Source organism: Orbicella faveolata, unplaced genomic scaffold (assembly GCF_042242905.1).
Source record: "Orbicella faveolata isolate gen_17 unplaced genomic scaffold, um_ofav_v1 contig_14, whole genome shotgun sequence".
In the NCBI taxonomy this organism is placed as follows: domain Eukaryota; kingdom Metazoa; phylum Cnidaria; class Anthozoa; order Scleractinia; family Merulinidae; genus Orbicella; species Orbicella faveolata.
In genome coordinates, this window is record NW_028301541.1 from 19,877,588 (window position 1) to 19,889,876 (window position 12,289).

At 40.9% G+C, this 12,289-nt stretch overlaps 1 protein-coding gene across 1 annotated transcript in view; it reads right to left on the reverse strand.

Annotated features, from left to right (window-relative positions):
* Window positions 1–12,289, reverse strand: part of LOC110065941 (uncharacterized) — a 32,832-nt gene extending 20,543 nt beyond the window's left edge. Inside the window, exons 1-14 of the mRNA XM_020773127.2 lie at window positions 12,183–12,289; window positions 11,385–11,429; window positions 10,584–10,738; window positions 7,281–7,529; window positions 6,449–6,604; window positions 5,710–5,858; window positions 5,471–5,526; window positions 4,742–4,976; window positions 3,683–3,947; window positions 2,619–3,180; window positions 1,826–2,172; window positions 1,135–1,481; window positions 333–515; window positions 16–82 (exon numbers count right to left, since the gene is read on the reverse strand). Coding sequence (XP_020628786.2) covers window positions 16–82; window positions 333–515; window positions 1,135–1,481; window positions 1,826–2,172; window positions 2,619–3,180; window positions 3,683–3,947; window positions 4,742–4,976; window positions 5,471–5,526; window positions 5,710–5,858; window positions 6,449–6,604; window positions 7,281–7,529; window positions 10,584–10,738; window positions 11,385–11,429; window positions 12,183–12,228 — 2,862 coding nt within the window. The 5' untranslated portion in view covers window positions 12,229–12,289. The remainder of the gene's footprint in view (window positions 1–15; window positions 83–332; window positions 516–1,134; window positions 1,482–1,825; window positions 2,173–2,618; window positions 3,181–3,682; window positions 3,948–4,741; window positions 4,977–5,470; window positions 5,527–5,709; window positions 5,859–6,448; window positions 6,605–7,280; window positions 7,530–10,583; window positions 10,739–11,384; window positions 11,430–12,182) is intronic.

Below are 12,289 nucleotides of genomic sequence, written 5' to 3' on the forward strand. Positions count from 1 at the left end.
TAATTATTAACTTACTTCGATCCTCCTTGGTGTTCCTTCAATGGGCAGTTTCTCGTCGTTGAGAGTGGTGAAAAGCGACGAACTGCAATGAAAGTAAAGGAGCTACGTCACGGTTAACGCATCGTGAAACGTTTAGCCTAAATTTTCAAATTCGTTGTTTGTATTAAATCAGTGTTAATCTTTTCCATCCTTTATCATCCTTGCTCGTGTCTTTCTGTCTTATTCAACTATTATTTTAAAGATTCTTTTAATCGCGGACAAAATAACTCAAAATACTGTGGCTGAATTCCTTGCGTTTATCATAAGCTCTAAAAATAATCAATTGTACTTACGATACGTTGACAAACTGAACTGGCTCCTCAGGGACGCCGACTTCGAACTTTAAGATTTCTCCTTGAGTATAAGTGGCGTTTCCTTTGATCTGAGTAACAGTGTACAAAGATGAGTTGACAAAGATACCAGCCTCCGCGTACAAAGCGCTGACTCCCATGCGACCAGTGATGTCAACAACGGCACTACAGGAAAGAAAAACACCACGAAAAATGAGATAGAGTTGAACAAAATTAGGCTGCCACCACCGGCCATTATTAGGAAGTAGTCAGTAGCTGGATGAACTCTTGTCAAGCCAACTAGACATTGTAATATGGATGTGGTCATCGAGTTTAAGGTTCCATCATAACTGACTTGGTTTATACTTGAAGGGTCCTCATCCCCGTGGACGAAATATAAACTCTTCTCAGAGACTGTCACACGCGAAATAACAATTTCGGCTATTAGTTATTAACATTGTTCACTCTCGCTGTCTGCATTACAAATAATAAATGTAGGAGAAGTAAGAGACTTATATCAATTAATCTACAACTTCTATGTACTCCTTTTTTATTAAATTTCGACAGTATTACACATGCAAGTATAGGAGCGCTTTTGGAATATGCCAAATTAAACGTTGCAAAAGTTGTGTAGTGCAATTCTACTGTGAGATAAAGTATCTAGTCGTTTACGTCTTGCGTTACCAGCCGTCCGAGCTATAAACAGGGGTTATTTTTAGCTTATTACGCAATGTAGTGAAAGGATTACGTGACCAGGTAAAAGAAGCATTCGTAAGTATTATTGGTAACTTTTCCGAAGACATACCTTGGTTTGACGTAGCCTCGTACATCAAAGTTCATTTTTCCCCAGAACATGTTCCTGATGTCAAACTTTCCAGCGAGTTCTACCGCGGCCACAGTGGTTCCCTTGGCGCTCAGTTTGAGTGGAAGACCAAGGATGGTGGGGACAGTAGTCTCGGCGTCTAGGAACATCATGCTCTTGCTGAAACTCTTCTTGCCTCCCTTGGCCAATGCGATCAAGATGTCAATCATGTTGATTTTGTCCACTTCGTCATTCAACCAGCTGATGTCGTCGAAACTGGCAAGTCTCATTTCGTTACCAAACATCTTCACAGAAACGGCTCCTGATGGATTATGCTTTCTCGTGTCCATCTACAAAGGAGAAAGGAAGTCACGCATCACGCATTACGAATTGATTAGATCAAGTCACAGCGGGGTGATTCTTGCATTCCTTCTCAGGTCAATATTTTTTAGCAAAAAATTCCCGCTCAATTATGGATTATTATGGAAACAGTTACATGATGATAAAAGAGGATTGAAAAACATCGATTCAAGATTCCCGACATGCATCCTGTTGAACTGTTGTCGTGAATAAATTACGATATTATGGTAATAATGTTTGCTTCTTAACCTTTTAAGAGGTGTGTTGCAAAGCATAGACAGCCTCTTTATTTCTCCAGTATTCGCCAGTCCCAGAAGCGTTTTCCCGGACTTACCCTTCGGTGCAGTTTATTCAAATGGTTCTCTACTTTGTTGATGTCGTCATGAATGCTCCTCGTCCTCCTGAGTGGCAGATTTCTCACTGATTTCTCCTTCTTATCCCTCTCCTCGTGGGGTTTCAGGTTGAACATCTTCATGATGCGGTCGTCAGGGTAGTAACCATCTTCTCCAAACATCTGCTCAATGAGAATCTCGAATCCTTCAAAGCGTGCTGCGGCCTCGAGGACATTGATTGATGCACCCAACACGTCCACTGTCAAGTTGACCATGGCACTGCGTGGGAAAAAGCTGTTTGGATGGTAGATAAGATGGCTCTGCGCTGAACCGCCGAATCTCAGGACATCTGTAAGGTTGTGCAAGAATAATAAAATTATGAGATGACAGACAACAATGTTCGTGTAAACCATGTTTCCAAGATCATTACGAAAACTGACCTCGTTTTCTAGTTAAATCTCTCGAATGGCTACATTGAGTTCGTGTACAGCGCATTAAACGCGGTGTAACAATCATGGCTATTGGTTTAAACCTAAGCTAGGTCACGACGTTGTTTTATATGCTACATAAAATCCTTTTGAACAATGGGCCCTGTTTGTAGGATACACTCTGTGTTGGATCTTTTCGTTGGCTTTAAAACGCGCTGCCAAATGCATTGCCTATTTACAACGCTTGTCCATGGGAGAGTTTATAGTTTGCATCAAAACACCAAGTTGATCAAGTCCTACATTTTCATAACTTGCTTCTCCTGTTTAGTTAGGGTTGGGTAATAGGAAGTTAGCACAGTTATCTTACCACTGTAGAATGACCCTTCCCATGCACGTGAGAATCTCAGTCTGTTCAGATTGAACTCTCGCAGCTTCATTCCATTAAGTGCGTCTTTCATCATCTCGGCCTGAGGCAGACCATGGACTGGTTCGGTCGAATCCATGGCATTCGTCATGTGCGACCACACGAATGATCCCACCTGATTATTAACTTCGTTCTTGAGGATACCGGCAACGCGTTTGAAGACCTCTGGGCTTGGACACTTCATGAGTGCCAGGTACGCTGCGATACGGATCTCAACGTCTAGATTGTACTCGCCATAGATCTGCAAAATCTGATCCGTCATTTCTTCATTGCAGGGCAAGCGTCGGAAAGCCTCTAGAGCTGCGATGCTCATGTTGACTGGAACATCTGGGTTAAGGGCGCATTTCAGAAGGACATTTTCGGCAGCAACGGGGCGACCCGCGTTTCCAATGGCTTTCAAGGTGATAAGAATGTTTTCGAAATCCTCTGGAGTTTTGCCTTTGCATTTTGTGTTCAAGCGAGACAGCAAGAAGTTTTCTGCCTTGGTGATCGGGTTCTCTTCATCCTGACGGAGAAAAAAGAGCAAAATACCTTATTTCACTATTGAAGGCTGCTAGATACAATATTAATGAAGAGCCCAGTATAATACAAGTTAAGTAAGACAACCAGAACGCCAGAAAAAGTACCATCTACTGGTTTCCTAATCAAAATTTATGCAATAACGTTTTTCATGGTATCATGTCAGGGATGAAACCAAGACATCATTACCTGGATGTCTTTCTAACTTTTTCTGCCCGTAGTCCTTCAGTTATCCATTAAATTACCCAGTCAAAGTATAAACTATCACCAGTCTCCATAGATTTCGTATAGTAGTAGTTGGCAGAATTGGCTCTGTTATAAACATACATTTTCTCTCGTCCAACCAACTTCTTTACATTTCGTATAGTACTTGGTAGAATGTGTCTGACCATTTATCTCCATCCTCTAAAGCGTCAAGTTCTCTTGACGCTGTTTTAAGTTCTCTTTGAACTGAAAAGAAGCGTTTAAAATAGTTGTTAAAACTATACCTCATCATTGCACTCCTGTGGGCTGTTCTCGCAAACTTTGTGAATGAGTGTTCCGAGAGTCAACATGGCGGTTCTGCCAGGATGCTCTTCACAAAGCTCCAGTACATGTCTAACAGTCTCCTTGGAGGGATTTGCTGCCATGGCCAAGCCTGCCAAGAACATGTTTCCACGTTCATGGCTGACCAGATCGTTTCTAATGGCATGGCTCATGACTTTAGCACATCCGCCGTTGCCGCAGTGAGGCAGAGCGTCGTAGAAATACTCACTGAAAGGGGAAAAAATACCAGAAACGGGAGGTTAGCATTTTGACCTTTAAACTGGCTGTGCAAGGTGGTTCTGTAGATATTCATTACGCTGTACAAGGTGGTTCTAACTTGAGATGAGGATAGAAGCCTAGTGCATGATCATTCAAATAAAAGCTACTGAGCAGTACTTTCATGTGGTACTGTTTATTATGCTGCACAAACGGGTTCTAACTTTGAAATCTGAAGATGACAGCCTACTTTGTGACCATTCAAATGAAACTATCAAGCAGTTCTTTCAGTTGCTACTGTTTAATAGGGAGTTTTAGCGATGACGGCGGCGACGGCGGGGACGACGCCTTGTAAAAAATGAATTAATATTTTACCTTCGAATATCGCAACTGTGTAAATCAGTTCAGTACGCCTATCGGTCTAAAAACTTTCTCAGGCTAAACATGCACCGACATCGTTCAATTCCAAAAGAATATACGAAATATTAGCCATTGCGGTTCGCGTTCTCCAAAATACGTAGAAATTAGTCATTTCACGTTGTTGTTTTGCAGAGGACGGCAAAGAAATGTACCAAGATTCAAAATGCACGTGCACAGCCATTGTTCTGCTAATTGTTTGGTGACACTCTCGTCGCCGTCGCCGTCGTGGTTTGCTAAAACTCCCTATTATGTTGCACAAGGTGGTTCTATCTAATAAGCTTGTGGATGGAACCCTAGTGTCTGACCAGTCAAATGAAAGCCATTGAGCAGTACATTTAGGTAGTGGTATTTAGTTAGTTAGCTTGCAAAGCTGTAAAACCACTTACTGCATTTTGTTGTCTTCCTCGTTATGGACCTTCTGCCACAATGACTCCATTGCTGGTGTGTTAAGCTTACGGATCTTGAACACGAGGTCTGAGAAGTGCTGGGCCGAGTCAGGTTTGGTTGATTGTTTCGAGTCCTTACTCAGACGGGTTAATAAGTAGAAGGCATCGTTGATGGCTTTCTGGTTAGATTGGGGTTGAGCGTGTGCGTACTTCAACGACACAGGCCTTAATTCCTCTGAAAACAAACAAACACAGTTTACGATCAATTCCATCAATGCTATTAAAGGCATTTGCAGGATAAACAATGTCAGAACCTAACAAGTTACTGAATGGGCAGAAACAAAGAAGGTGTTGTCCAAAGTAAACCGAGCTACTACGAAATTAACTCTGAAAAAAACTAACGTCGTAGGTCGTTAGTTCGCACCTGTCAGGTGATTTCCTCAGACAAGTAAGTCACCTGATGTCCTAAGACTACATGAACATAACTGTTACGCCTTTATATTTTACAAATCCGATATAGTCAGAGAAGTAAATTACAAAAAGACATCTTTCTCAAGACACAGTGAGACTGCGATTTTAACTCTTTTTCAACTTGTATAACTAGTCTAGCTTTTCCTTCATTAAATAGGAAGACGTTTCTATCTCATAAAAAAGTTATATGATTACGAAATGAGAGACTAGTTAACAGCGCAAAACCATATAAAAGTGTGATGGAGGCCAAACACATACCTGCAACAACAGGTTCACTTTCAGATGGCGTGATAGACTGCAGTTCCAACTTTTGCCTGAGACAAAAAAAGGGAAATTAGCGACGTGAAAAACAAGATGAACTTGTCGACTCACTGTATTCAAATTGATAGCTAGGTAATCGAGCTGTCCTATGATTCAAAGCAAGCATTGCTTCTTTGATTGAAAGAAGGCTTAACGAGCGAAAACACACGCCAAGCAATTAAAAATGTAGTTCCTACCTTGTCTTGGTGATTGCTCCAGACTTGTTTTTGTAGCCCGCGGAAAAAGGTCTGAAAATATGTTCTTCCTGACACAAGACCTGCTGGGTACGTTTCTTGGCCGTCAAAAGGAGCCTACATGTGCTGTGGGAACTCAGCAGGCTTAAAGGCTGTGAACAGAAACAGACCACAATGTTAAGCAACCACGACTTATCGTTTCCCGCCGTTGTTTGATATTTCAACCGCATTCTTCACATTATTTTGTAGTTTAATTTTTCAAAATGATTTGTTAATGTACAATTGTGAGAAATGAATCAACTAAAAAATACATCACTAAAAACTCGTGTCGTTTCCCAGTTTGATATTCTTAACCACATATTTCACTCCTTAAAATGACTTGCAAAGTACAATTGTGGAAAGTAAATAAACTTTAAAATGTTTCACTTAAAACTCGCCGTTTCCATCCAGTGACCGCGTGACAATCAACAATGTAATATATGAAAACTATTTAACCCTTGCGTGACATCCAACGAGATATTGCATATTGCGTGACATCGCGATATACACTACAACTCTTTAGATCGCCATGAATTGATCCGAAGACGTTGTAAGTCATAATAGCAAGAACTGTATGAAAGGTGAAATTACCTTTTTTATCCCCCGTAAAAACGCTGGCTGAACCTCTCCATTACCCCCCATGCCTTTATCATACAACCCTTCTCCCTCCCCCTCCCATTATGTTACTTCTGTCGGTTCCTACCTTCTCTTCGTAAGAGTGAACATGGATGCCGATGTCTGACTGAGCGCGGTCTGTGCACTCGGTTAGATTCCTGGTCTTGTAGACAACCTTTGGGCGTCTGCTGAGGTGACGAGATTTAACTTCGTAATGCACCTTGCATTTGCCAACAACGTCGTCCTGCAAATCAAAACAGATAACGAGAGTCAAAAGATCAATTCTCCGTACGGTTCGGCTACATTTCACCCTTGCTAGTTATGAGAATTTAATGCCGGAAACATCAAGATCATTGTTTGTACACAAGTGAATATACGAAAGGTACATGAACTTTCCATTCCTGTTGTATAACATAGCATAACCGTGTTCATATTTTTCGCCTTTGGGTCGTCACGCTATGTGAAAGAAAAGCGTTGCGTTACATCCCACAAAACCGTTGCTAAGAGACCATGTTTACATAGTCCCACGCAAGCGACAAAGCACGTGTTAATGATTTGATATTATTCCAAAGCAAAACAACCTCTCGACCAATCAGAGCGCGCGTATTATGATGTAAGTTCTAAATAAAAAAAAGTTCTACCAAACAAATAATAATTCCGGACATTGGCACTAAATCTTCTTGTGAATCTAGTGTTTTTTGTTTACTTTCAAAGCTATTTAAATAATGTTATAAAGGGACAAGAGAGGGTGATCTCGGCGAAAGTGTATAGCGCTTTCGTGTGTGTATATGTTTTCTGTTTACACAATTTCACCTTTCCTGTAGTTTCCAGGTTCTGTTTAAGACGTTTTTGAACATCACAAAAAAGGTTATAATAAAAGTGGAAAAGTGAAATAAAAAAGTTCTGTATGAAGATCTCACCTCCTCCAAGGTGGCATGCTCATCAACAAACTGCACTTGCAGCGCGCTAAGAATGCCCCTCTTGATGTTCAAAACGTGAGATGGGTCCTCTGGATGGGCGAGGACGTCGGTGATAAGTCCACCGTTTGTTCTGAAAACAAGGTCTTGAGCTTGAAGCTCTTCAGCAAATGCTGTGGTTCCCTGGGACAGTTGATATCCCAGGGGACCGGGGTTCTTGCTCTGGGCTTCCCAGAGCTCAACTTGGTCGATCTGCAAGACAAACGGGTATGACAAGTTAATATTCACTTGTAGAATAAACCGGTTTTCTTCGCGGCCATATGTCGCATCAGCATAAGAACCGACGAAAGGTTGAACGTGTTAAAAAAATATAAAAGCTAACAGTCGGGAAAGTAGGGTCAAAGGAATCAGCCACTCACTAGAATCTGCTTTTCTATGATTACTTAAGAATCTGGAAAAAAAATTCTACATTGATGAATTTGAATGAAAGGGTGTTTTGCATACGTGTCATAGAACAAGGTCGGAATTTAGGGAACAACAACGATTTTAATAATCTTTGAAAATAAAACCCAGCTAGCTATGGTTCTTTCCATTCAGTTCAAATTTATACGAATTATTTAACGTGAATAATATTTTCTGACTGTTTGAGGCAACAAAAAGGTGTAAGCTTCAACAAATGAGTTGTGTGTGTTGTTTGTATGCGTTGATGATGGGTATTGGTAAGAAAACGCTCCTAACGAACAGAATCTCTTTCAATATTTAGTCTTCTTTCAAGTGATTTTCCTGGTTTCAGTATGTTTTTGGTGGGAAGAAATGGCTTCTGGAAAAATCTTTCTTAACAGAGCATGGTGATATTTCCAAACAAAATTGCTCAATGAGAAACAAACGTCACAAAACAAGAATTGTTTGCTTGTTTTCTTCGGGGTTCGTACACATTTTTTTACGCAAAATTCAGGACATTTCCACCCCTTTACCAAGCGCAAAGATGAAAGTTACATGAAATTCGACAAGCTGAGAATGATTTCTTGTTAGCAATCGAAGACCTTGGAATTTGGAGTAAACCTTAGAGTTTTTCCCGACTTGTTAAGACTTCATCTTTTCGTGTTTGGAAAACTAGTTTCTAGATTGCCACACCTCCAGTCTAGATCTGTACGAAGGGGGGCTTGAGGGCTAAAATGGGAAATGGGAATGCCAATTCTCCACTGGACAATGGAATTAGGGTTACTGGGACAGGGAAGTGGGATTTGAGCAGAATTTAAGCTAGGAAAAATGAGATTTAAATTCTCCAATCCCTGTTTCACAGAAACCTTAAAGAACCTAGCAATTGTTTCTATTTTGGGAACTCGACCAACAGTTAATACACTCTTCTTTCCAGCTGTGTTCAAGTTGTTTCCTTACTAGCCAAATGCCTTCGAGGTGGTCTAATGTGTAATAAATATTACGAATGGCATCGATTGTATTTTGACTTTTTCGCCACGTTTTCCGCGGGTTTCGTGCTGCGGTAAAACACAGCAAGCATTTTTCTTTAGCCTTGTGATTTTCCGAGGTCAAAATACAGACGTGCAGCAAACCGCTTTCCGTGGATTCAGTTGCATGCAGGGATTTTCCTTTCGTCGGATAAAACCACGAAAGGGGTCTTGACCTTAACTTGAATGAAATTGAGATGTCTTACTTACACTAAGGTTTTCATTACGAAAAGCTTTTTTTAGAAACATGCACCGGAAATAATTTGCACCAAGCAAAGCTGTCCTGCTGGGTTAGTCCGCTGAACTAAGTCGCCTTCGATGTTTTATGTAAAAAAACATTATGTTGAAACTACAGGTTGAGGGGCAGAAACTTTCGTTTCGTTTCGTTGCGTAGCGAACCGAAGTTTGCACTGATAAAAAGTTTAATTTAAACGTAAAAACAGATGACGAAAACAAAGTCTTTAAGCTGACATCTTTCCTTCTCGATCTCGTAAAGCGCATTATAACATCGCTGTTTATTGCTGTTGCGTTTACGGAGACCCCTCCCACAAGAACACCCATCTTTACTTATATAAACATCGAAGGTAACCCGTCTTTTGAGTATTGAAGCAAAACACGACAATTGCCTTGATTAGCTATAACTTAGAGAAGAACAAAACTCGAATCAAGTTTGTGCATTACTGACTATCTGTCCTAAGCAATCTTCATATTTATTTTAAGAGAACCGTGAAAGAATTTGAAACATTTGAAGCTTAAAATGATTTGTATCGGTCTTTCATTCAGTAGCAAGTTGCGCCAAGTTTGGTTACGTAACCTTTGGACTATCCTTTAGGGCTTTAAAATGATTTGAATCGGTTTTTCATTCAGTGGCAATTACTCCAAGTTTAGTTATGTAACCTTTGGACAAACCTGATACGCTGGAATGTTTGTCTCAGGGGAGATAATTGCTTTCAGTTGTGTTTATGGGGAACGGAGAGGGGAAGATTTGGGGGCCGGAATAAATAGTAAAAGGGCAAGAAATTGGACAAAACAGGGGGTTAACACACTGTGTGCCTAAAGCAATTGAACTTCGTTCTGTAGTTGCCATCACTATTCGTGTCTGAGGTGCTAAATACTTTCAACTTCTTAGAATTTATGAGGGAGGAACGGGGGAGGGTCATGGGAGGGTAAGGGCGTCGAATAAGATATCCCAGGGGCAGGAAGTGAAGAGAAAAGGAGGCAAAGCAAGGGTTTAGTCCATTGTGTCAACGCCGCATTAAAGCTTCGTTTTGTACTTTCAGTCAAGAAGAACGTTTAGATTGTTTTGTACCAATTTGTCAGAATAAACAATTCATACGAAATTATTAATAAAACGCAAGTATTTCAGACTACGCAATCAGCCGCATTACCCGGGCTGTTGTATATCCCACGGGTTGTCCTTTATTCTGGCCTAGAAATATTGCTTTAGCATCTAGAGCAAAGGCAATAGCTTGGCTATAGAAAACGAAACGAAATCTATCGAACGAAAGTGAACTAAGGTTTTGATATTTTGTTAGCTATACGTGTTGGTAAATTCAAACGGCAGGAAATAACAATAAGCTCTGTTCACGGGATAAGGGGACATTGTACCCCATAACTAGATTAGTCCACCTCTACACACGAAACCAAAACAATATGCAATATTTACAAAACCCACGCGAAAAACCCAAATATTTGAAGTGGTCAATCGAGTATGGTGGTCGTAGCTTGTCACAGAATGTTTTATACGAGGAAGTATTTTAAATAAACATAACAACTTGAAAGCCGCGACATGTCATTCAATATCAAAGTTCTCCAGGAGTCCATAAGAAGTTTGTCTTACCTTCAAGACGTGCTGACATGGTCCAACAGCCTTGACGACACAACGTGCGCGGATTCTTAACCCTGAACGGGCTGACGAAGCTCCGGCTACACTGCTCACGGTTTCTCCTTCATAGTTGTAAGTAAAATCTTTCGAATGGTGAAATCTATTGAACTCTGCGAACAAAAGATAAAGGGAAAACGTTAACCGTGTAACACCCGACACGTGCCAGTGTGACTGTTTGTGCTCTCGCGCGCGTGCTCCCCGCGCTTTTTAATCCAATCAACGAACTGCTTTGCGTCGTACGCGCGAGGATGTGTTTGTCAGCAAGTCCCTCGGAAATTTGACGTCATTTCCAAAATTTGCTCTCGCTTGCGCGATGTGAACTGTGAAGAGGATCCCGTGATTGAAACTTGTGCAATACGGAAACGCAACACAGCGAAAAACATCACTGGGGTGGTTATTTCAAAGCCAGGAGTAATAACACATAAATAAGACCTTTTTACAGTTGAGAAAAGTATAGTCAAAGACTGACCCGTGGCAATCCGCCAGTTCTAAATGGGATATTACTTATATCATGGGGGGTCGCAATCTCCGGTCAAAAAAAAAATCTACAGTGATAATGCCACACAAATCCTCCCAAGGAAAGATAAATACTGACTTGTTTATAAAGTAAACATTAATACGATATAATGCAAGATAAAATTGCTTCATGGGCAACTTGCACTGTTGTTCGAGGTTACATTTTTTATATATGTCCTTCAAGTGCCTTACATCAATAATATCATGACCGCACGAACAGAAAATAAGTTTGATACTTACTTGTGTCACAATTTGGCGGCCGATGTCTCTCTTTTGACACGGGCGCTGCAGATAAAATTAAAAAGGTTAGTACAACACCCTCAAATTTACAGATCTCAAAGCAACCAGCAAAGCAATGTTGATCTCTGACATAACTGAAAACAGATTGGACGATGAACAATGCAGCAGTACAAAAACAAGATAAACCAAAAATAAACTTATTATCAGGAATTTTTTTTTCCAATTCCGCACCACAAGCTACTTTGGCTTAACGTCAATCAGTTCTCGTGAACCCCGCGTGCGGTTACAATAACCTTCAAGAAAATTCCTCAAGGTAGCGATGTCTGGCGTCGTAAAACGCCGAAGGAAAAATCTACTCGAGGTTTTTCGAGCTCCACTCTGAGGTAAAAATACGGAACTCCCCTGAATACAGACTGTTCTATTTTCGAAGCCAGTCCAACCAATCGAACACAGAATTGCTCTCCAGGGATTTAGATGCCTTCGTGAAAGCTGTCCTGGCACATTGCTTCAACTGAACTAGTCTCAGCGTCATTATAGTTTTTGACAATTTGACAGCATTGAAACGTTTGCAAGAGTTATAGTTGTCTGGTCTGGGAGACAACAGGAACTAGGGAGCAAACGGCGATTTTATCTTCGAGAAAGGTAAAATTTTCAAATCGAAGGCAATCGCGCCGGAAGATGCTGAAACCGGGCGCTACGAAAAAAAATTCTGAAACAGAGTGGAGTTTATTAGGAGAAATACTGACATGACTGCGATGAAAAGCGCTTTTGGGGAGAAAAGAAATCGATAATACGTACCCGCTAATGTCCCAGTGGCCAACAACACGAATATTAAGGATCTCATTTCGCGTTGAAGATCCGAGGTGCGACTGGAGGTCTTGCAAGTAGAAAATTTCTTTTGTAGT